The sequence below is a fragment of the Danio rerio genome, chromosome 24 (genome assembly GCF_049306965.1).
Source record: "Danio rerio strain Tuebingen ecotype United States chromosome 24, GRCz12tu, whole genome shotgun sequence".
Lineage (NCBI taxonomy): Eukaryota > Metazoa > Chordata > Actinopteri > Cypriniformes > Danionidae > Danio > Danio rerio.
In genome coordinates this window covers 30,819,805-30,846,261 of record NC_133199.1, presented here as the reverse complement: position 1 = coordinate 30,846,261, position 26,457 = coordinate 30,819,805, and the positions used below count along the sequence as shown (strand labels likewise).

At 33.5% G+C, this 26,457-nt stretch overlaps 1 protein-coding gene across 2 annotated transcripts in view; it reads left to right on the top strand.

Annotated features, from left to right (window-relative positions):
- fndc3bb (fibronectin type III domain containing 3Bb) overlaps window positions 1–26,457 on the top strand; it is a 135,053-nt gene that overhangs the window by 104,455 nt on the left and 4,141 nt on the right. For both annotated transcript variants that reach the window (XM_002666672.7, XM_073940857.1), the window contains exons 19-25: window positions 1,070–1,248; window positions 3,421–3,534; window positions 6,577–6,726; window positions 11,230–11,516; window positions 18,329–18,538; window positions 20,796–20,962; window positions 22,882–23,009. In XM_002666672.7, the coding sequence (XP_002666718.2) occupies window positions 1,070–1,248; window positions 3,421–3,534; window positions 6,577–6,726; window positions 11,230–11,516; window positions 18,329–18,538; window positions 20,796–20,962; window positions 22,882–23,009 (1,235 nt within the window). The remainder of the gene's footprint in view (window positions 1–1,069; window positions 1,249–3,420; window positions 3,535–6,576; window positions 6,727–11,229; window positions 11,517–18,328; window positions 18,539–20,795; window positions 20,963–22,881; window positions 23,010–26,457) is intronic.

Sequence of the window (26,457 nt, the reverse complement as noted above, 5' to 3'; positions counted from 1 at the left end):
TCACCATCATCGTCATTATTATTATTGTTGTTTTTATTATTCCCCATATTAATCATCATCATCATTATTCTTATTATTATTATTATTATATTTGCCATTATTATTATTATTATTATTATTATTCATAATATTATTATACTCACCATCATCGTCATTATATTATTGTTGTTGTTATTATTCCCCATATTAATCATCATTATTCTTCTTATTATATCCACCATTATTTTATTATTATTATTATTATTATTATTATTATTATTATTATTATTATTATTATTATTATATTCAACATCATTGTTATTATTATTGTTGTTGTTGTTATTATTCCCCGTATTAATCATCATCTTCACTATTCTTCTCATTATTATTATATTCACCATTATTATTATTATTATTATTATTATTATTATTATACTCACCATCATCATCATTATTATAATTGTTGTTGATAATATTCCCCATATTAATCATCATTATTCCTCTTATTATTCTTCTTATATTCACCATTATTTTTATTATTATTATTATTATTATTATTATTATATTCACCATCTATATTATTATTATTGTTGTTATTATTATTGTTATTATATTGACCATCATCGTCATTATTGTTGTTGTTATTCACCAAATTAATCATCATCATTATTACTATTATATTATTATTATTATTATTATTATTATATTCACCATCATCATCATCATTATTATTATTATTATTAATATTATTATTATATATATTTTTATTTAATATATTAACTTTCATTTAATTAATAATTATGATTATATGTTTTTTTTATAAATACTACAAATTCGAAATAATATTATAAATGATAACAATTAAACAACTCATGTTGTTTTTTATACATAAATGAAAATAAACGCAATCGTTTTTTGATGTATCCACCATATTTGTTTCACTCAGGATGTCTGACACAGTTCGCCTTAAATATGTAATCATCTATATTGACTGAGAAGTGATGCTTTTCCACTTTTTTATGATTGTGTATTGTTCTGTCCTTGTCTCTCTATACCTCTCCCATTCACTCATCATTCTTTGTTTCTCCAGATGCTTCTTTGTGTGACGAAGAGACTGACGGGGTTGAGTTTTGTTTAGAGATGTGTGCAATAGAGGAGGATTCAGAGCCAGTGGAGGTGTTTCGTGGATCTAAAACGGAGTGCACTGTGGGTAATTTGCTCCCTGGCACCACCTACAGGTTTCAAGTTCGTGCAGTCAACAGTGCGGGGGTAAGCCATTTATTAATTTATTTCTGCATTAATTTACACACATATAAATGTTATGCGTTGATTCATGTGTGTGGTTTTGTATGTTTATACATTTCTGCATTTATTTTTCCGCACTTTTTTCTGCTTTGTTTATAGAATGAACATCAACATTGAATTAACAATGTATAACTGCAATGTCAATAACCATAAAAGTTTACAAACATAATTACTAATATACTAACTAAAAATACAGAACAAAATAAATTTTAAAAGAAAAACGAATACAAAAGGACATTATATGAACTAATGTCACATAATATATAATATACTTATTATATATACTAATACTACAAATGCACAAAAATTACTGAAACGTAAACTAATGCTAACATGAAAACGATGAATAAATAAAAGCTAATTACAAATATTGACATATATACTCAGCGGCCACTTTATTAGGTACATCTTACAAGTACTGAGCTGGACCTCCTTTGCCCTCAGAACTGCCTTAATCCTTCGTGGCATAGACTCAACAAGGCACTGGAAATATTTGGTCCATATTGACATGATAGCATCATGCAGTTGCTAAAGATTTGTCAGCTGCACATCCATGATGCGAATCTCCCGTTCCTCCACATCCCAAAGGTGCTCTATTATATTGAGCTCTGGTGACTGTGGAGGCCATCTGAGCACAGTGAACTCATTGTTATGTTCAAGAAACCAGTTTGAGATTATTCGCGCTTTATGACATGACACGTTTTCCTGCTAGAAGTAGCACAATGTGGTCATAAAGGGATGAACATGGTCAACAACAATACTCAGGTAGGCTGTGGCATTGACACAATGCTCAATTGGTACTAATGAGCCCAAAGTGTGCCAAGAAAATATCCCCCATACTCTTACACCACCACCACCAGCCTGAACTGTTTATACAAGGCAGAATGGATCCATGCTTTTATGTTGTTGAGGCCACATTCTGACCCTACCATCCGAATGTCGCAGCAGAAATCGAGACTCATCAGACCAGGCAATGTTTTTCCAAAGGTCCCATTGTCCAAGCTTGGTGAGCCTGTGCAAATTATAGCCTGTGCTTATAGTTTCCTGTTCTTAGCTAACAGGAGTGGCACCCGGTGTGATCTTTTGCTGCTGTAGCTCATCTGCCTCGAGGTTAGACGTGTTGTGAGATGCTCTTCTGAATACCTCGATTTTAAGGAGTGGTTATTTGAGTTGCTGTTGCCTTTCTATCAGCTTGAACCAGTCTGGCCATTCTACTCTGACCTCTGGCATCAACAAGACATTTGTGCCCACAGAACTGCCGCTCACTGGATATTTTCTCTTTTTCAGACCATTCTCTGTAAACCATAGAGATGGTTGTGCTAGAAAATCCCAGTAGATCAGCCTGTCTAGCACCAACAACCATGGAAGGTTCAAAGTCACTTAAATCACCTTTCTTCCCCATTATGATGCTCGGTTTGAACTGCAGCAGATCATCTTGACCATGTCTACAAGCCTAAATGCATTGAGTTGCTGCCATGTGATTGGCTGATTAGAGATTTGCATTAACAAGCAGTTGGACAGGTGTACCTAATAAAGTGGCTGGTTAATGTATATTATAATGGTACATAAATAGTATAATAATGATCATAGTATAAAATAATTAATTCAATTATATATATATACACATTCAATTTAGTTGTTTGAAATGTATATTAGATTAAATTTTGATCTTTTACACCAATCCATTAGTGTTTTTATTTCACAAATTAGCACATTCTCCTGAAATGCCACAATATAAATAGCATTTATTTTAACTAGTTGCATAATGCAGGCTTTCATAAGCAATGAGTCAGGACAGTTACATTTCAACCACCTATAATTTCATCCCCATCAGTCTAAATCCCATCTCTCCAGTTGTTTTCTCTCTCCTACGTGGAATCCACGTTTTATAACAAACCTTCCACATCACCTCAGGGTGACAAAGAGATCTGCTTTCTGTATTGGAAAACTTATTAAGAAGCTCATTCAGCCGTCACTGAGGATGGATGTCTGACAGGGTGTAGCACTTTGGGTTTTACCTGCCACAGAAATAACAGATTTCCCTCCTTATGGTTGAGCCCAGGCCATTCATTACATGAGAGACAGCAGTAAAAACACACTAAATCTTAGCCGGTGTTTCTCTCTTCTGTTTCTCAGTATGGCCCGTTCTCTGAATCTGTGGACATCAGCACAGCCGCTGGACCTCCAGAGCAATGTAATCCTCCTGTCATCAATGTGACTTCACACACCTGCGCTCATGTGACCTGGGAGGTGAATCAGCTTTCTTTTTTTCCTATTTTTCCATTTTTTAGTTCATTTGATAGCCAAATTGGGCCTTTCATTCACACACAGACACACATGCAGACACACATGCAAAATTGTTTAAGAAATCTAAATCGACATTGATTCTGCATTTTTTTTATTGGATTGCTGTTTTCTTTTTGATTTTGAGTTTAGTTTTTAGCAGCAGATGGCACTCTAGGCTAGTTTCTAACAGCAGATGGCACTCTAGGCTAGTTTTTATTGGCAGATGTCGATCTTGACTAGTTTTTAACAGCAGATCAGATGGTACTCTAGGCTAGTTTTTAAAATAGGATGGCACTATAGCCTAGTTTTTAGCAGCAGGTGGCGATCTAGGCTTGTTTTTAACAGCAGATCAGATGGTGCTCTAGGCTACTTTTTATAAGAGGATGGCGCTCAAGGCTAGTTTTTTACACCAGATGGCACTCTAGGCTAGTTTTTAACAGCAAATGGGGCTCTAGGCTAGTTTTTAGCAGCAGATGGCGATCTAGGCTAGTTTTTAACAGCAGATCAAATGGTGCTCTAGGCTAGTTTTTAAAAGAGGATGGTGCTCTAGGCTAGTTTTTACAGCAAGTGGGGCTCTAGGCTAGGCTTTAGCAGCAGATGGCGCTCTATGCTACTTTCTAACAGCTGATCAGAAAACGCTCTAGGCTAGTTTTTAGTAACAGATGGGGCTCTAGGCTAGTTTTTAGCAACAGATGGTGCTCTTTTCTAGTTTTTTAACAGCAGATTTTACTAGACTAGGTTTTAGCAGCAGATGGTGCTTTATGCTACTTTCTAACAGCAGATCAGATAACGCTCTAGGCTAGTTGTTAGCAACAGATGGGGCTCTAGGCTAGTTTCTAACAGCAGATGGCACTCTAGGCTAGTTTTTATTGGCAGATGTCGATCTTGACTAGTTTTTAACAGCAGATCAGATGGTGCTCTAGGCTACTTTTTAAAAGAGGATGGCGCTCAAGGCCTGTTTTTTTACACCAGATGGCACTCTAGGCAAGTTTTTAACAGCAAATGGGGCTCTAGGCTAGTTTTTAGCAGCAGATGGCGATCTAGGCTAGTTTTTAACAGCAGATCAAATGGTGCTCAAGGCTAGTTTTTAAAAGAGGATGGTGCTCTAGGCTAGTTTTTACAGCAAGTGGGGCTCTAGGCTAGGCTTTAGCAGCAGATGGCGCTCTATGCTACTTTCTAACAGCAGATCAGAAAACGCTCTAGGCTATTTTTTAGCAACAGATGGGGCTCTAGGCTAGTTTTTAGCAACAGATGGTGCTCTTTTCTAGTTTTTTAACAGCAGATTTTACTAGACTAGGTTTTAGCAGCAGATGGTGCTTTATGCTACTTTCTAACAGCAGATCAGATAACGCTCTAGGCTAGTTGTTAGCAACAGATGGGGCTCTAGGCTAGTTTTTAACAGCAGATGGGGCTATAGGCTATGTTTTGTCAGCAGATGGCGCTCTGCTACTTTTTAACAGCAGATCAAATCATGCTCTTGGCTAGTTTTTAACAGCAGATGACGCTTTATGATATTTTCTAGCAGAATATCAGATAACACTCTAGGCTAATTTTTAGCAACAGATGAGGCTCTAGGCTAGTTTTTAACAGCAAATGGCACTCTATGCTTCTTTCTAAGAGTAGATCAGATAATGCTTTAGGCTAGTTTTTAGTAACAGATGGGGCTCTAGGCTAGTTTTTAATAGCAGGTGGCCTGCTACGCTGGTTTCTAACAGGATATGGCGCTCTAGGCTAGTTTTAAGCAGCAGGTGGCGATCTTGGCTGGTTTTTAACAGCAGATCAGATGGTGCTCGAGGCTAGTTTTTAAAAGAGGATGGCGCTCTAGCCTCATTTTTAACAGCAGATAGCGATCTAGGCTAATTTTAACAGCAGACGGGGCTCTAGGCTAGTTTTTCCACAGCAGATGGGGCTCTAGGCTAGGTTTTAGCAGCAGATGGCACTCTATCCTACTTTCTAACAGCAGATCAGATAAAGCTCTAGGCTAGTTTTTAGCAACAGATGGGGCTCTAGGCTAATTTTTAACAGCAGATGGGGCTCTAGGCTAGTTTTTTAACTGCAGGCGGCCTGCTATGCTAGTTTCTAACAGCAGATTGTGCTCTAGGCTAGTTTCTTGCAAAATTGTAAAAATTACAGACAAGTGTAATTTTTTATTGTATTAGTAGTGGCTTAATTGTTTCAAATATACATTTTTTAAGGATTATGAATGTGAATATACAGTGGTGCGAAAAACTGTTTGCCCCTTTACCGATTTCTTTTCTTTTGCATGAGTGTCACACTTTAATATTTCAGATCATCAAACAAATTAAAATGTTATCCAGAGATAACACAAGAAAACACATAATGCAGTTTTTGAATGAAGGTTTTTATTAATATGGGAAAGCTAAATTCAAAACTACAGAGCCCTGTATGAAAATCGTTTTATTATAAATGTAGAGTGGGTTTTTTCCTACAGTAGAAATGATAAATCAAGCTGTTATATGATCGTCAGCAATTTTCTGCTGCACTGTGAATGAAATCAATTTTCAAGAGAGCGTTTAGGCTTTGGGACTCAAAGAAAGCAAATAATACAAGCATAGATTCACCATCCTAGTTTACACTGATGGATTTTATTTTGATCGATCACCCAGAGGACACTGAAGATTTTGTATATTGGAGAAGGCAGATCAAAACCTTATCAACAATAATTGCTCTTCCCATCTTTTCCTCTCAAAAGACACTTGCTTTTCATGACAAAAGGCCTGCTGTGTTTTGCAGTGAATGAAAATTAATGGGATATTTAGCCTTGTTGTGTCTTAAATGTCAAGATATCTGAGAGACTTCCCTTATTAACATTCTGTTTGCTGTCTTGAGTGGTTGATTCATTTATTATCTCTGGGTCTGATGCATGTTTGTCCTGATGAAACCGTGTCATGCAGGTAATTAGCTGTGTAATTCTGGGAATATGTGTTGTTGTTTGTTGTTGTAATTTCCTGGAGCGTAAAGTTTGCTGTGATTTTGATCCCGCAGAACACAGAGAGCTCTGGGATAGATGTTTCTGGGTATCGGCTATACTGGGGCCGGGATTTGGATTCGCTTGAACTGGTCTACAGTGGAGATGAAACCTACTTCCAGATCTCCAACCTGGAGGCTTCGACAGAGTACTGCTGCAGGATACAGGTATTGAAGGCAATAATGACAATGAGTTTTTTATTATTTGGACCATTAGAAAACACAATGGACACAATTGACACATTTAAATATTTTCATTCGTTTTTCTTTGTGTTGTTATTTTTTTAGGTTTCTGTTTCAAAAAGAAATGCGATTTATTTATTTTTTCATTTAGCATAAGAACTTGCTCAAGTAAATTAGCACTGTTAGTACTAATTAATAGCACAAATTTTTTTAATTATAAAGATTTTTTTTAAATAATCAAAAACAATTGTAAAAAAAAAAAAAAAAAAAATTATATATATATATATATGAGCAATATCACAGGAGAAGCAGTGTGATATGGCTGTATCATACTGCTACGAGTGTAATACTGTGTTTATACAACTGTTCGACAATATAATTATGTATATAAAAAGAAAATTAAACACGGAGAGTCTCAAAATCCTTTTGTATGAAGAACTACTTCTACCATTCATTCACATCTGCAGCTGACATCAGAACAGCAGAAACATTGCCAACATCTCTTTAGAGCTAGTATTTGAATGATTCTCTAGCGTAATATCTAAAGTGATGACAAACCAGGTAATTTTGCTGACATTTTAAGATTATACGGCATGAAATGCCATCAGTCTATAGAGATTTCCCAGTATTTCTCTGTTGCAATCGGGAGATCACAATAATAAACTCAGAAAAACCAGAGTAAAGCAAACACTACCAGTTTGTGTGGTATAAACACAGTAATACAAAAGAGAGAGATCGACTGTTCTGTAATTTGTTCAGCTGTAGTTTAAAGTTTGCAATGAGAAAATGCTGTTTTTCTAAGTAAATATATATATTTTTATTTATTTAGAATTTTCTGTCAAAACCTTGAAATATTATTTAAACATCTGGTTGGTATAAATGTATAAATATATTCATACAACTGCTGGTTGTTATAAATTTAAACATGATCATTATTTACTTTTTTTTTTTAAAGCAATACATTTAATTACCCTTTTATCAGAGAAATAACGACTGAGATTTTTCAGTTTTTTTTTTCTCCACAAATGAACATTTTCAATTCAGTAGCCATGTATATAAGCATAAACATTAACATAAACATAAGCAAGGCTCATGTTATTGCTTTTGAGCTTAATCACATTACAATCAATGCTTTACTACCAGCTTGCTTTATAATTAAGGAAATTAGAAGAGTGTAAAATTGTTACAATGTCTATTTTTTTTCTGGTGCGGTTCGCTTTCATGTGGCAAAGTTTCTAAACGGACCAAAATAGCTCAAACAAGTCATGTGCTGTAAACTCGCCTCACATTGGTCAGAGTTTCAGGGTTTATATCCCATAGATTTCGCTCAGCTGTCACGTTGTTTTTTTACTTTATGTTGACAAGCTGTAGGACATTATAATCACAAAGGTGCACTGTGATTTTGACACCATAAGATAACGTCACCAAATATAAATATAAGAGGAAAGACTTCCACATACATAGCCTCATTTCAGTTGTCAAATTTTGTAAAAATATAATTAATCTAAAAAAAATTATAAATAATAAATATAAAAATGTCATAGCTCTCTTCATATAGTAATATATATGGCTATTACATAACCACAGTGCACTGTAATATAGCCTTATTCGTTGGATCGTTTTACATTCTTACTAGCTTTCTTAATCGATCCGCTCCGGAGTTCTTTTAAATCGAACCAAGACCACCTTATTCAGGCGATCTCAGACCGTTTGATTTGTTGCTGATCCGGGTGTGATTGCTGGGTTTACATATGCCAAACAAATCACGCTAACTGCAATCAATAGACAGGTTCTCAAACAAGTGTCAAGGTGTAAAAGCACCCTAAGATTAACACTTATTTTTAGAATTAATTTTTTTTCAAACTATTGTAAAGATCTTGCTTTGCATGCATTGGTGTAGATATTTTTGTTTTTATGCAACAAAAATAAACCCACAAATTGCTTTGCTTAGACATCTTAAATAGTGATGTTAGACTGGAGTACTGTTATGATAATGTTCTGACCTTTGCATGCTCCTCTTTACAAATAATTGGCTCTGAATCACTGTGCACATCGTGTAGTGGAGGAAAACAATCTACCTGCACCAGAGTAACTAGATTTCTCCCATGCTCTTTAAAATGCTCAGTGAATGTCCAGATGTTTTGACAAACTGAAAGCATGTTTGCCTATAAAACTGTAAAGATGATCAGCAAAGCAAGTTAAAAATAAATCGTGTTTTATTTATTTAGTTGTTTCATTTAATGTTATCTTATATTAAGCCGTCAGTCAGAATTTAAATAAAGATAGTTGGCTATATAAAGATTCAGCATCTCTAGGATTCTAAATGATTCTATGATTCTAAATGGTCAAAAGATAATCAGCTAGAAGTGGATTTTTATTTTATTTTAATTTAGCTTTACTTTATTTTTCCTTTAAAAAATTACTATTAGCATTTATTATATTGATTTACTATTGGTTTTTGGAGATATTTACATTTACAAACTATTAAACAAGCAAAACGTTTAGCTATTGCTTCATATACTTAAGTGTTTTTTATTATATTTATTTGTTGTTAACACTTGCAGATATTTAAATCTGCCAGCTATTAAACAAGCAACACTTTTTGCTATAACTTCATGTATTTAAGTGTTGTGTTGTTTTTTTTATTTTATTTATTTATTGTTAACACTTGCAGATATTTACATCTGCCAGCTATAAAAGGGTCATGACACCCCCCACTTTCGGTTCAGGTTTACCACAGAATTTTTTCAAAAGATGCATCATAAAGGGCGTGCGTGCCTAACTGTTGTCAGTTAGGTCACAAAACCGATACACGAACCGTGAGGAGGCGCATGATTATATAGTTTACAAAGTTAAAATGCAAAAAAATAAACAATAATTTAATGCCCTGCTAACTTTGTTATTCGTAATTTCATATACAGATAACCACAATTTATATCAACGCCAGCCATTCTCCAATTCTCGTATTGCTCTCCCGACAAAAATGCTTGCTGCACACAAACAGCTTTGCTTTATCGGCCCTGACAGCATCGCAGGGAAAAACATGCAACAAACCCCGTGGATTATGGAAACAAACGCATACGACCCATCATGAACAGCTAAATACTGTGTGCCGTTGGTCTGTGTCTCACAGCTTGGCACTAACAGGTCTGCCTTGCTTTCGGAAAGCACTTGCAGTCATGAATTATTAAGAAGCTGGCTCTTCTCATAGGATAAGAAAACTCTGCTATGAATAATAATGAGAAACCGACGAGTCATCTTTGCACATGCAGTTTTGCGCTACGTCGCCGATTTTTATCCCGTCCGAAAAATCATTTTAAACCCGAAAAGCTGAAATTAGCTGACAAAAGATCAAAATTATCCAGTGTTTCCCACAATTAAAGCTATTAGGTGCCAACATTGTCTTAACTGATGCTCAACACACACAAATCTGTTAAAATCTTTTTAAAAAAAAGTACTCAAGGGTTTTGTGAACCTTTGAACAAGCAACACTTTTAACTATTGCTTTATATGATTAATTGTTGTTTTTTCATTATATTTATTTACTATTAACGCATGTAAATCTTTACGTCTATCAACTATTAAAAAAAGCAAAACCTTTAGCTATTGTTTCATTTATTTAATTGTTGTTTTTTATTATATTTATTTACTATTAACACTTGTAGATCTTTACGTCTATCAACTATTAAACAAGCAACACTTTTAACTATTGCTTCATATATTTAATTGTTGTTTTTTTATTATATTTATTTACTTTTAACGCTTTTAGATCTTTACGTCTATCAACTATAAATAAGCAAAACCTTTAACTATTGCTTCATATATTTAATTGTTGGTTTTTCATTATATTTATTTACTATTAACACTTGTAGATCTTTACGTCTATCAACTATTAAACAAGCAAAACCTTTAACTATTGTTTCATTTATTTAATTGTTTTTTATATATATTTATTTACTATTAACACTTGTAGATCTTTACATCTATCCACTATTAAACAAGTTAAAACTTTAGCTATTGTTTCATTTATTTAATTGTTGTTTTTTATTATATTTATTTACTATTAACACTTGTAGATCTTTACATCTATCAACTATTAAACAAGCAACACTTTTAACTATCGCTTCATATATTTAATTGTGGGTTTTTTATTATATTTTTTTACTATTAACACATGTAGATTTTTACGTCTATCAACTATTAAACAACCAAAACCTTTAACTATTGTTTAATTTTTTTAATTGTTGTTTTTTTATAATATTTATTTACTATTAACACTTGCAGATATTTACATCTATTAAACAAGGAACACTTTTAGCTGTCATTTGTAGCAACTGAATTGAACAATAGAACATATTCTATATTACTAATGTAACTTATGATCTAAATATTTGTTAAATTCAACAACAGATTCTCAAATGTCTGAATTTAAATTAATATATTGTTGTTTTTTTTCTCTCTCTCTGTCTCTCTTTATCTGGTTTACAGGCAGTTAACCAGGCCGGGGCGGGCCCCTACAGTGATCTGGTGACATGTCGAACCCCTGCTGCAGCCCCTGATCTCATATCCGGATTTCACCAACTCAACCTCCCTCTGAACCCAGCAGAAAGTGAATCCTTCTCCCTCTCCACCTGTCTGGCCCTCACCTGGGACGAGCCGAACTGTAATGGAGCCCAAATCATCTCCTACAACATCCAGATCGGGGACCGAATCATTTCCACTGAAAACACAAACCAGCACATTATCAGAGACCTGCTGCCGGACAGCGAGTACAGGTGAGCGCACATGCTGTTCAACACTTCAGATCCTTTTTTACCTTCATCCTCTCCATCAGCAGCTCTTTGCTGCTGGAGGTCACTGATACTGCATTAGTGCTGACCAGAGACCTTATTTCCTCATTATTTTGGTTCCAATAATATAGGGACGAGTACTGGTAAATCCCTGATAGAGCGTGTCAGTGTTATTAGCTCTACAAATGGACCCCTCTTACATCTGGCTCAAGATGTAATCAGCTAAATGCTGTATTCTGGGTAGATGTTGGACTTTGTGTGTTGCTTTATTGGTAGCAGGGTATATTTGATGCTTGTTTTTTTGGTTAGATGGTACAGTGATGGATCAAGTGGTAAAACTATGGTATTTTTGAAAGGGTTAAACATAAATTAAATGACTTAGTATTATGAGATATATAACACTTGAAAATGTATGGAATATGATACAAGTAAAGTCTAAAGAATAAAATCTAGAATGTGCATAACAAAAAAATGCTTTTCTTACTTAAGAGCTTTGTCTTATTTGTCCAAATATCTAAAAAAAAAAAAAAACAGAGCCATTATCTAGACAAGCAAAAAAATATTGTCTTGTTTTCAGAAATAATATGTAAAAAATTTTTGCTAAAACAAGCAAAATAATCTTGTTTTTTTTATTTGGCATGAGATTATTTTGCTTGTTTTAAGGAAAAACTTCATCACTTTAGTGATATAAAAGTAAAAGTAAAAATAAAAAAAAGTATAAAAAAGTTCTTAGCTGTTTTTTTAAGTGTGGGGTTGACATTGGCACAGTGATGCATGTATTTTGGGAATATGGCAGAATTGAAATGTACTAGAACAGTGGTTCTCAAACTTTTTTCACCAAGTACCACCTTAGAAAAAAATCGTCTCTCCAAGTACCACCTTACGACGCTATTTTTTAACCAGTATTAAAAATAGCGTCGTAAGCCTAATTAAGCAGCTACAGGTGTGCACAGTTTTAAAACGATGCAGATTACTTCCTATTAGTAAGAATATGTATTATTGTCAGTCACTTTAAACATTTGAAATAGTCTGAACATTAACTGTGCTTGCAGATAAAAAAAAAAAAGTTTTAGTTAAAATGTGCTTTTAAAAGTTCATAAAAAAATGGCGCTGTTCTTAAAAAGTAAAAAGAAAACTGCTGTACTTAAATCTAAAGTATTCATAGTAGCCTATTCATCAAAAGCTGGAAATGCTGCTTGGACCTTATAAATATAGGCTATATGTCATATTCATACACTTTCAGACAAATCTTGAAATAAATGTTAAATGTACATGACAGGGTTCATACAGGCACAGCCTAATGAAAATCAATTCCAGCACCTATTTTTTTTTTTTCAAGACTGACATGCTATGTATTGAAGACCTGAAATGTATTCTCAGCAACCCATAAAACATTGCATAAGAATAGATACAAATAAAAACCATTAATAATGATATTTATTAATCATATATTAATAGTATAATAAACCTGCACTAAGTGCTTGTGAAATCTTTTTTGTACTCAAGTAAAAATACTATTACACTGCTAAAATAAATTTTTTTTTAGTAAATAATCCTAATATTATGTAAAAGTACAAATTACTCTATTAAAAAGTACTAGTTGGTTACTTTTGAAAAAAAATCTGATTTTCATTATGAAATCACTTTTTTTTAAGTGTAAACCTGATTTAATGGTTTGATTGCTTACATCCCAAAGCTAGATGTATAATTTGCACTAACAAAGGAAGTATAGTAAATTTTTCCTTTCATGACAATTAATCTTTTTCAATAGCACTGGTAAAACTACCAAATAATCTTTAAGGCCATAGAGACACTTTTTGCCCATTTTTAAAAATATATATTTTTAAGCTTTGAAAGGTTAAATTAAAGTATATGGTAAAAAGATTTAAATTTAGCCTTTTATTTACATATTTTACACTATTTTCTTTACAATATGGCAAATTTGTTTCTTAAATAGCTGTACATCACATGTAGATTTTATTTTACACTTGATCTTAATCTAAAATAGAAACGTAAAAAAATACAAGTACACTGTCAGTAAAAAAATAAAACAAATGACTTCATTTTACTTGAGGTATTTGAAATATGACGACACTACATTTATCAAAGCAGTGCTTTAAGAGCCTTATTGTAAATTGTGATAAATAAACAATAAGTAGGCTAACAACGGATTGCTTTGACCTGTAATGCTTTAGGACAGATCAGAATACAGCTAAATGTATAAATCACACAAATACCTCATCCAGAAACATTTCCAGCATAATTCTTTTGTCGTAAAGAAATAAAAAATGTTGCACCTTTGCTAAAAGTAAGTTTCACTTCAAAACACAGCCAAATAAGAAGACCTTTAGCATTGTCATCGATCATGTATCAATCTAATTCTAAATATTTGATAACTTTGAATACTTTTGACTAAATTTAGTTAAGGAGCAAAGATAGCCTAAATAATGTCTACTTTAATAGTGGAGAGATTGCGATTGTATTCTATCTGAGCACACAGGCGATCATGAGAGGACTTGCAGTTCATTTGAAAAAAAGCCTATTTAAGAGCTCGCATATCTGTTTTAGCGATTTGCGTACATGAATGCGCTCTCGCTCTTTTGCAGAAATGAGTAATTGCGCAATACCTTCATTCCCGCGCCGCCATTCAGAATGTATTTAGAGGAGTGACAGGTCAGAGGCGAGTCGACTGGCTGTCGGAGAGCGAAACGTGTATGAAGATCATCAAATAGGCAGGAAATATGTCCGCGGTTTAATTACTCTGCTAGACATCTCTGTAGTGAAAACATCCGAGAAGCATTATTCCAACAAAACATTTGTTTTTAAGTTGTTTTTTCTGTCTCTGCAACACAGAAAGCCTTTGTCCCGCCCTTACGTTTCACGCAACTAGACAAGGTCGACTGTGATTGGCCACTTTTCATGTCAGTCAAATCACACTTCAGAGTCAATTCTTAAACTTTGGAAACAGATTTTCAGCAGCTTATGACACAATGCACTAAAATAAACACTCTAAGCACAGCGTTGTGATCGTACGTTTCACAAAACAGCCAATGCTGATCACATCAATGTTATATTACGCATTAAAGGATTAAAAGTGTTAATTGTTTCTTTCATTATTCAGCGATTCCTCCGCGTACCACTACCACAGTTTGAGAACCACTGGTCTAAACAATCTACATTGTTAATCATATGGCACTTTTTAAAATTCAGCTATTCTTATGTAAATAGAGGTATATTTTAAAAGGACTAGCTTCCTAACAGGATTGCATAAGGAAATGACTCTCTCACGTTCTCTACAGGCTAATGGGCTTCTGGCAAGCGAGTCTGTTAAAAAAGGGTTTAGTTTGTAATGAAAGACATTAAATGATCACAAATGCGACTTTCCACTGGGGTAATGGACCACGAAACACATCCTCAATTAATATGCCAAATACAAATGCACTTATAATAATTATCAGGGGCACATAATGTGTTTAATGGAGCTGCAGATTTCAGAAGCCTTCTTAAAAAATAACATGTTTCAGCTCCCCCTAATGACCTAGTGTGGCCTGAATGTGTTTGGATACTTAAATTGTGAATTTTAAGGTATTAAATAAAACAAAAATCCAACTAAGGTGTCTCAGGAAACAAATTATGCTCAACCTTTTTTTGAACTCACTTTTTTATATACCAATTGGAGTCAAGGTGATTTGAATGTTGAGATCATGTGTACTAATACTTTTTAGGCACAAATTGCCCTAATATTTTTGTCTTAAAACTGTTTATTTATGATGCATCATGCAACACTTACTAACAAACTTTAATATGGGAAATGTTTTGCTCAAATTGCCCCTTACATGCTTTTTTTTTTTTTTTTTTTTTCAAAAAAGCATGTTTTAGTGAACTGTTGCCTCAAAAATATTTTTGTTTGTTTGTTTATTTGTTTGTTTTTTGCTGTTTATTAATTTTTTTCTGTTAAGTGCTTTACGACATAAGCTTTTACCATTGCGGAAGACTTTTCATTAGAAAACAGCTTCAGGTTTTGTGAATAAGCTTTTATAGTAATTCTGTCGGGGTCATAAAGAGTGTTCTTGGCCATTTCATATTTTCAGCTTCCATTAGTTCTCAAAATGAATCATACTAGAAAAATACAGTGCAAAACAAGTTTTACAGGGTTGAAAATTGTCATTACCTCCTAGTCCTGTTGTTCCATACCTGTAAAACCTACTTTCTGTCTGAGAAACACAAAGTTGAGTGTGTGTTTGTGTTATGTACAATATTTTATATGTATTATATTTATTTGTATTTACACTTACTGGCCACTTTATTAGGTATGCCTGAACGACTGCAAGTGCAAATTTCTAATCAGCCAATCACATGGCAGCAGTTTAATGCATTTAGGCACGTAGACATGGTCAAGACGATCTGACTCCTATTCTGAATGCCTTCGGCAGAATTCAAATGAGCCATTTTAATTTAGATTAATCACATGAATAATCTAGATTAAAAAATTACCCATTATGCCCACAGAGATGTGCAGAAATCCGAATTTACATTTGCTGAAAGACAGTTTCAGCTACTTATGGGAATTATGGGAGATGTCGGCCAGACAATATATAATTGGATGAACATTTTTTTTTTTGTTTTATGCCTTACCCAGAATATAAAGATACATATAAACACATTTAGATCATTTACTTTAATCATTACTATTGGACTGTGAAGAGACTTTCAACCAGTACAACAAAAAATGTTTTTAAAGACAATCACCTACTGCACTATATATATATATATATATATATATATATATATATATATATATATATATATATATATATATATATATATATATATATATATATATAAAAATTTAAATGTATATATTTTCGTTAAATTGCAACATATTTTTGTAAAATAATATATTTGATTTCAATTTAGGAATTTAGTTGTAGTTAACTAACCCAAATCCAAGTAAGTACAGAGGATGTTTGTTCCACTTATACAGAAAGTCAGGTTCAGAATACTGTGAGAGCGAGTAAATGACAGATTGTCTATTTGTGGAATAATATTTAGTGTACATCAAACAGATTGCAATAACTTTCCCTCTTATCCGTGCTCTTCGGCCAAACCAATCTAGTAATGTTTTCAGTCCTGTGTACTCTTACTATAATTGGATTCCAGGTAGATAAGTTTGCAGAATCGCTCATTCAAATGCGTGGCCAGCTCTTCAGTCAGAGTAGATCAGTTTCTCCACTGCTGTCAGTCAGAGTGAAAAGGTCAGAGAAAACTGAAGACACCTGCAGGTACCGCCAAGGGGCAGGACGCTTTTAAATGCCTAAATGAATGTATGTGCACTTTTTAATTACTTTTACTTTTAAATTAGTGACTCTTGGGTGATAATTGCTTTTAGCAACAACAAAAGTGTACAAAGACAAAATAATTATCATGACGTTTCATTATTATATATTTTTTATAATACTTGGCAATAGTTCATCATTTTTGTCTCTCTCTTTTCTGATGGGGTGTGCACAGTACCATTTCTAAGCATAGATGAAGTAAGCGGCCACTTAGGGTGCCACATAAGCAGGATTGCCAATGAGCAGCAAATTATTATTCTCCCTAGTGATGATGTCTGCTTTTTAAAGGAGGACATTAAACAAAACCGAACAACTTTAATCTTGTCTAGGGTGACAAAAAGTCTAGAAACAGCCCTGACTGTGCTGTCCTGCCAAATATGAGCGCTTCTTCCTCAACATTGATCATAAGCACTAATTCATACAATCATAATATAATATAGATCAGTGGTTTAACACGGGACTCGGTGCTTGCGAGTGTTTAGTTTGTTTTCAATGAGAGAAATGTGGTGAGCAGTAAAATACAAGTGTTTTTAATGCTCAGTGACTAACAATAATGTAGTATGAGTGCACTTACTAGTGTACTGTATCTGCCATGTAAAAATGCCTACAGTTTGTGTGCAATATGTCTTTGTCTTGAATAAAAATATGCTGGTTCAGATAGTAATGAGTGTTTGGTTTCCAGCATGTACAGTAAGTTTTTGTCAAATCATAATCAGAAAAGAGTATGCTCTGAGAAAGTTGGGGTTTAAAGAGGCTGGATCTTTGAATTAACTGCTGAGTGAATAAAGCTGATGCTGCAGGGGTTATTATGAGAAAATAAAGTACTGTAATTCATGACCATGGATTGATATAAATCAGGAGACCTCCAATATAGAATTTTCAGTATTTTTAGACTATTTTAAAAGGGAAAGCTCACCCAAAATTAATAATATACTCTTGTTTACTCACCTTTAAGTGGTTCGAAAACTTTGAGCTTCTAGTAGATGAAGATATTTTAAAGAAAGCTGAAAACATATTATTATCGGCCTTCATATATATATAAAAAAAAGAATATTATGGAAGTCAATGGTTTTCAACATTCTTCAGAATATCTTCTTTTGTGTTTAACAGAAGAACGAAACTCAAATATGTCTCAAACAAGTAAAAGCTGAGTAAAACTACTGCTGCCATTAATAAAAAAAGACCAAATCTTAATTTCAATTGTTTAATCCCACTTAGCATTTAATAATGCAGTTTTACAATCATTATTCAAATAAATGTATAAACAACAAATGTCAACATTATTATCATTAGCATCAGTTTTTAACTTTGTACAAAGAGAAAACTCATTAAAATAAAAGCCATATTTAACCTCAATATGATGTAGTGCATTTGTATAAGCATGTTCTTTCTATAGCATGATCAGATTTTGACAGCACTTCTTTTGTAACATGATTTCTCGTTTTTTTTTTCTTTTCTCAGTCTAAAGATTTGGGCAGAAAATGAAATGGGCGCCGGACCCTTAAGTGAGACCCTTAGAGTGAGGACCAGACCCCTGCCACCATCTCCCCCGCGGCTGGAGTGTGCAGCTGTCGGACCTCAGAGTCTGAAACTGCGCTGGGCTTTCAGCAGCCGGAGTCAATTCACAGACGACACCAACTACATCCTGCAGATGGAGGATCGCAATCAGAGGTTTGCACTAAGAGAATGTGACTGGCAGTGTGAAATATGTGTAGTTCCATACTTGACTAATCAGAGGGATGTATTGATGGCTCAATTAGTCATGTCTTGATAGTTAGGCTAATTTAGATGTATTTTAAGATTTTTTTGGGGGTGCCTGCTAAGTAAAGTACACAATCTGTTTTAATATTCAGAACTTAGAACTAAGTGTGTTAATAGTTACTTATTTATTTATTTTTTATATTTTATGTTTTTTTCTAATTAAAAATGTTTTTTATAAATAAAAATTATTTTACTGTATTACAAAAATTAATCAAAATTGTTTTGTTTTGGCCAATTTTTTTCATACATTTTCATGTTAATATATAGTTAAGAGCAAAATTATTAGCACTCCTGTGTAATATTTATTCATATATTCATTTCAATTATTTCTCAAGTGAAATTTAACAGATTAAGGACATTTCATGGTATTTTTTTCAAGGCATTATAAGGAATTTCCTATGTTTTTTTTTTTTCTGGAGAAAGTCTTATTTTTTTTTTATTTCGGCTAGAATGAAAGCAGCTTAATATAAGGTCTATATTATTAGCCCCCTTTAGCAATATCTTTTTTCAGTTGTAAACATTCAAGCATTTAAAAGTCACTTCAAGCTGAATACTAGTATCTTTAAGAATATCTAGTAAAATATATTATGTGCTGTCATCATGGCAAAAATAAATCAAATCATTTATTACAAATGAGTTATTAAAACTATTATGTTTGGAAATGTGTTGATAAAATCTGTGTTAAACAGAAAAAAAGATTAAAGAATTCAAATTTATGTATGTTATACATACATAAAATTTATTATTAAAGTATGTTATACTGTATGTATACTACCTGACAGAAGTCTTGTCGTCGATCTCAGTTGCAAGAGCAACAAATAATAACTTGAATTCTAGTTGATCATTCGGAAAAGTGGCAGAAGATAGATTTTTTTGATGAATCATCTGTTGAACCGCATCCCCAGACATTAAAGGTGAATCCAAAGAATCTTGATGAACTCTGGGAGTCCTGCTAGAACGCTTCCTTTCCCCTTCTAGATGACTTTATTAATAAGTTATTTAAGTCATTGTAGAGATGTATGGATGCAGTCCTCCAAGTTCATACACAATATTAAATCTTTTTCAACTGTGCCATGACTTTATATTCTATACTGCATATTATTTCTGTGACAAGTGACAAGACTTTTGTCTAAGCAAAGTCAGACCTTTCTGTCCTAATTTAATAATTCAAAATCAAGGCATGATCATATTTTATTGTGGTAAAATAAGTGTAATCTCGAGGCCTTTGCCTTTCATATAAGCCACTTCTGATACCAAATGATCAACTAGAAGTCAAGTTATTATTTGTTGTTCTTAAAACTTGGATCAGCCAGAAGACTTTTGTCAGGCAGTGAATATTTATTTTTTGTTAACACTTATAACTCATAATTAAGAGCAATAGTCTCGTATTAAACATCAACAACTTAGTCAGATTGTGTAAACGTTCTTTCTGCTTATATTAATTATATTCACAGGAAAGCCTCTGTGTGTGGTTGTATGTTTGCACTTGATCACTTTAATTTGTCCTTCATGCACCCATAGAGCAGTTTCTTCTCTCTGATGTAAGCAGTTCATCAGAACAGCACATTTTGTGTTTGCGGGTCCATTAAGGTGGGGTTTGCTAATGAGAAGACTTGATCTCTCAAAGCGCTGTGCGGAATTAGATTAGAAGACTCGGGGTTATCAAGACCACCTGCCTTAATGCTTTCTCAGAGTCGCTCGTCACTGACCCACCGATGGCTCATTTAGAAGCAAATCAAGACGTCTGTTTGAGCTTTCAGCCTCGGGTCTACTTCTGAAAATTTGTAACCGTATAAGCAGTAATGGCGAATGGATCTAATGAAGGCCGGCTTCTACCTGCCTGTCTTTTCTTCATTCAGGATATTAATTAAAGCCATCAGAAAGTGACAGAGTTCAGATATAGGATCTCAAGCAATGGATTTACGTTATTTGCACTTGAGAGTTTTAATAAATGACAAAGTTATATGTTATTTTATATAATGCTCTTAAATTTTTTTGCATTCAGACTATCTATTAATGTGATGCGAGTTCACTTATATGATCTCAAGCATCACGTTTTTGCACTTAACACTGTACAAAAATTATTACGCTATCAGATAATAAAGAATATCGTTAAAAAGCTGTACCTAATTATTTTTTTTTGTGTATGTTTGTAATGTTTTGTTAGGTTTGTGGTGGTTTATCGAGGTCCGAGCCACACTTTTAAGTTGCAGAGACTGAATGAATCCAGCAGGTACCGTTTCCGGATCCAGGCGGTGAGCGAAGCTGGCGAAGGGCCTTTTTCTGAGACCTACACCTTCAGCACAACCAAATCTCTGCCACCAACGCTGAAAGGTACCATATTTATATACACATTACTTACTTACTTTATTTCTAGCTGTTCAAGATCATTTTTTTATTTATTTTAAATAGTTTTTTTTTTCTTTCTTCATTTGGTCAAATTCTTTTTTTATTTCTTCATTGTTATTTTTTTTTAAATGTGACAGGAAGGGCTGCCAAATGGTGTAATATTTTTCAGTATTACCGCAAACTGTATATTTTGTGTTCATTTTTATTTTGCAAATATGCATTATATTATTTACAAATGACAGCAAGTATATACACTACTGGTTAAAAGTTTGGGTTCAGTTTTTTTAATGAATTTTATTTAATAATTTAAATAAATTCATTCTGTTCATCAAGGCGGCATTTATTAAATGTAAAAAAAAATGTTAAATTGTTTAATACTTATTTATTGAATATTTATTTATTACTTATTGTATGTAGTTTCAAATGAAATTATTAGTCCAGCCATTATTGCTTTTATTACTATTACCATTATTATTATTAATAATAATAATAACAATAATAATTTAATATTAAAGTGATTTCTGAAAGATTATGTGACTCTGAAGACTGGAGTAATGAAGCTGAAAATTCATCTTTAAAAATCACTGGAATGACTGATTAAATTCAATAATAAACTACTTTTGAACAGTTGTTTAATAGTGCAATAACATTTCATAATTGTACAATTTGTATTGTATTTTTGATTAAATAAATGCACCCTTGGTGAGCAGTAGAAGCTTATTTCAAAACAATTCAAAGACCTACTGACCCCAAACTTTTGACCGGTAGTGTATTTAATATTTATGTTGTTATTTTGAGCTTCACTCATAAAAGAATGCTGAAAATGAATTTACAGATTTCACGAAAACATCAGCAATTAATTTTCAGAAGCAATTAGATATAATAGAATGATGAAGACTGGAGTAATGATGCTAAACTGTAATTTCATTTTGTTTTGTGTCAGAAATAAATGACAAATTAAAATATGTTAAAGTAGAAAAAAAAAATTACAATTCTGGTTATTTCACACGCAAAGAATGGGGCCTGATCGAATAAATCCAAGAGACATAAAACTTAAACTGCAAAGCAAAACAAAAAACCACTGATCCTGTATTATTTGTTTTATTGAGTAAATCTATTTTTAATTGAGTGTGTGTAACAAACAACCATATAAGTCCAACAAAAAAAAGGGGGATAACCATGTGACATTAATTGTATGTGTGGATACAAAAACAGTTTGGGGATATTTTCGCACAACCAAGAGTCTGATAAAGATTTATTTATTTATTTATTTATTCATTTATTTATTGTTAACAAATGAATGTTATTACTTGTACTGTAAGAAGGTCCATGTATTGTACATTGTTCATACTGTATTTTCTGTTTTTAAATAATAATAATAAACTTGAAAGAAATGCTTATTATTAACTCAAAGTTTCTGTTACTTAATTACAACTAAGAAAAAGGAATCAGATCTTTAGTGGTTTAAAGTGATGTGATGAATTGGAGCAGGCCTGACGCTATGGGGAGACAAAAGGGGGCACTGCCCCCTCAGAAAGAATTTGTGCCCTCTCAGTTTTCATAAAGGATTAGTTCACGCAAAACTGAAAATTCTTTCTGTCATTAATTACTAACACTCCCGTCATTCCAACCTTAAGAACACAAATTGAGATATTTTATCATGTAAAAGCAACTAAATTATGACAATTGAGAAATTAATAGATAAATAGTTAACAGATAGCAATAGTCCAGAGATCTGGTCTCCGTGTCAGGTCAGGGTGAAAACTGAATGACATGAAGCCGAGCAGCCTAATTCATTAGTATTGGTATTTGTGTGTGTGTTGTTTTTACAATTTAATAATTATAATTCAATATTTTAAGATTTTACTTATTTTTGTTTTAAATACTCATTTTTGCCCTCTTAGCTCCAAGAGTTGTCCAGCTGGAGGGAAACACTTGTGAGGTCACATGGGAGAGTATCCCACCAATGAGAGGAGACCGGGTCAGCTATGTGCTGCAAGTGTTGGGTGGAAGAGAATCTGAATATAAACAGGTAACATCAAAACCTCATTAACTCTCCTTCATCTTTTACTAACTTTCATGAATCTGTTCCCTCCAAATGTTGACATTGTTCAAACTATATGTGGTTTTTGCACTTTTAGTTTTGTTATTTGTTGTTGTTGAGCACTGACAGGCCTATTTTGCAGTTTATTGCATCAAAGTAATTGAAGCTCAAGCTGTAAAGACTCCGCCCTCTTCTGAAAAGGGGCAGGGAGCAGGAGCTCATTTACATTTAAAGAGGCACAAAAATACTGCATGGTGTAATAAACAATCCATGATGTATTTTGAGCCGAAACTTCACAAATACTTTCTGGGGTTACCTGAGGCTTAAGTTGCATGTAGATTAAAGGTCAAATTGGACTGTTTGACATGTTAAAGACAAGAATATCATGTGGTATTTTTACTTCGCTTCACTGAAGAAAGGGCTGCATTAGGTTTACATATGGCCACAGATGATGATGTTGATAAATAGAATTTATTTTGAAGCGGAAATGGAAAAACTGCTTGAGCTATTGGCATCATTTGCTCTTCGCTCCATTTTATTTGCCGTAACAATCAGCATTTGAATGAATCTGAGTGCTTCTGAACACACAGTCCCAGAGGATTCATTAAATTGTGCCGCGGGTTTAGAAGGGGAACTGGAGAGAGGGAAACGTGTGATTATAGCGATTAGAGTTTATTGAGGTGTGCAGTCGATTTGAATTTTTTTCTGCTTATGTCACTTCCATTGAGAGATCAATCAAATGAAAGCTGGCGTTCAAAATGATGTGTGAATTTATTCATTAAAATAAGAAAACGGGCTTGCCATCACAGTCCCTGTTGTGTCTGAGAGGATCTGTCTTTTTATATTCATTGTTGAGTTTTAGATGGAAACATCAAAGTCTTTTCTTTTATGAAATAAACAAATAGTACCAAATATTCTACTGCATATACAGTTCAAGTCAGTTATCAACCCTCCTGTAAATTTTTGCTCTTTCTTAAATATTTCCCAAATGATGTTTAACACAGCAAAGAAAATGTTTACAGTATTTCTTATAATATTTTTTCTTCTGGAGAAAGTCTTATTTGTTTTATTTCAGCTAGAATAAAAGCAGTTTAAAAATGTTTTTTAACCCATTTTAAGGTCACCGGGTTATTAATTATACTGTGTTGTTAGTAACTGTACTATGGGACTGGTTTCGGGTGGCCGCTGCGATCGGATACTACTGTATACCAAAGTTGACGACCTGGAGGTATTATAGACTGTACCAAAAAGCTGAGGACCGGGGCGTAACAAAAGAGCAGGGTGGCGGAGATGGGTCTGAAATATGGTAGACTCCTGGAAAAAACAGGAGTGTTGGCAGGTATGGTAGAGATAGAAACTAATAATTAATGCGTAATTTAATAAATAATATAAATACTTCTAGTTAACTTCCGATCGAAGCTGTATCCCTTCAAGCAACAATAGCAGCGTCCAGTACCCATCATAAAACATATAATATGATCATTAATAATGATCATTATGATCATTATTATTTCTTTAAATAACAAAACATATGTTCTATCATTTATTTAAGAATCGTAGTATTGGACATTTCACAATATAATAAGAATATTTGTCAATATCTACAGCAGGGGTGGCCAACCCTGTTCCTGGAGAGCCACCTTCTTGCAGATTTCAGTTGCTACCCATATCAAACACACCTGAACCACTTAAGTAGGACCTGAACACCACGTGATAATTACAGGCAGGTGTGTTTGAAATGGGTTGCAACTGAAATCTGCAGGAAGGTGGCTTTCCAGGAACCGGGTTGGCCACCCCTGATCTACAGGAAAGGGCAAAAAGAAACAAAAGAGGATATATACATAGATCATTAGGGCTGATGGGTCAGGTGATAAACTTTGAAGTAACGGTCACAAAAAAACTCACACAGCAGGGTCAGCTGGAGTATTTAAAACTTGCGAGTAAAAGGGTTAAATATTAAACAGGTTAAATGAAATAAACATTCATTTTCCGACAAGCTTTTAAAGACAGAATGAACCACATGCTGCTAAACTAGTGGGCAGGCACTAATTCTCTCTTTTATGCTCCAATTGGTTGTTATTTTGTGACCTAGCACAACTGCTTGTTCAAATTACCATCGTGGCCTGGCTCTTTCTGATTCACCCATACAGTCATACATGTGTTCCAATTAGTTCATCCTACTCATTTAATTTAATAAAATAAAAAGAAAAATTGTTGTAAGTGAAGGATTTGAGTTTTTCAGGCTGTAATAACTTGATTAACAAATTAATTCCACAGCCTTTTTTATTCTTTTCATGCAAACACCACTAGAAAATGATTATACTTAATTCAAGATGGTCGTTTTAATTGAATGTTTGTTTTCCTTTGTATGTTTGGGAGCTTGAGTATTAAAGATTGTCAATATTTTTATCCCATTTAATTAACAAGACTTTTAATACACAGAAGACTGACTGTACAGGGGCGATATTATTGCCTTGACACACACACACATACACACACACACACACACACACACACACACTATTAAGACCTCAAAAATTGAGCCACCGGCGATCAAGAGGCTTAAAACCCCTTTTGTTTCCATGGAGACATAAACTGTGCTCCATTTAAAACAGCTGCATATGACTGGGAACAAAGTCACCTGAAAACGTTTGCTAATATAAATGATCTCCATGTTCCTCTGTTTTGATTTTCTGTTTTCTGAGTGCTGTTTTTCTCTGCATGTTCCCAAAACTGGGACAACAACTGTATTTATCTGAGCTGCTGTGATTCATGTAGTTATTTTGATATTAAAAAAAATAGAATAGTTTATTTTGGTTGATTTTTTTTTTTTGAAGCATGTTTTTTTCTGAGGCGCTGAAAAGTTTGTTTTTCTGTGGTGCATAGAAACTTTAAAAGCAATAGTTCACTGTAAAATGTTAATTTGCTGTTAATTTATTAAACAGGACTTTTCTTCTGCAGTAGCCAGACCCCCCTTGTTTTTTAACTATTTTTTGTTAATTTTATTTTATTTTTTTCAGATTTTGTGGTGGTAATTTTCAAAAATGTATGAACAATCGTCGGCGCTTGTGGTGTAGTGGTTAGTGCGTCGACACATGCACTCCGGTGCTCACGGCGACCCGGGTTCGATTCCGCCTCGCGGTCCTATGCCAATCCTTCCCCTCTCTCTGCTCCCCATGCTTTCCTGTCAATTATCTATATTGTCCTATCAAAAATAAAGGTGAAAACTCCGAAAAAATAATTATAAAAAAAATAAAAATAAATGTATGAACAATTGTTTTTATATCTATTCAAAATCAAGTCAGAATTATTAGCCCTCCTTTGTTTTTTTGTTTTTTTTAGATATTTGCCAAATGATATTTAACAGAGCAAGGAATTTTTCACAGTATGTCTGATAACTTTTGTTCTTCTGGAGAAAGTCTTATTTGGTTTATTT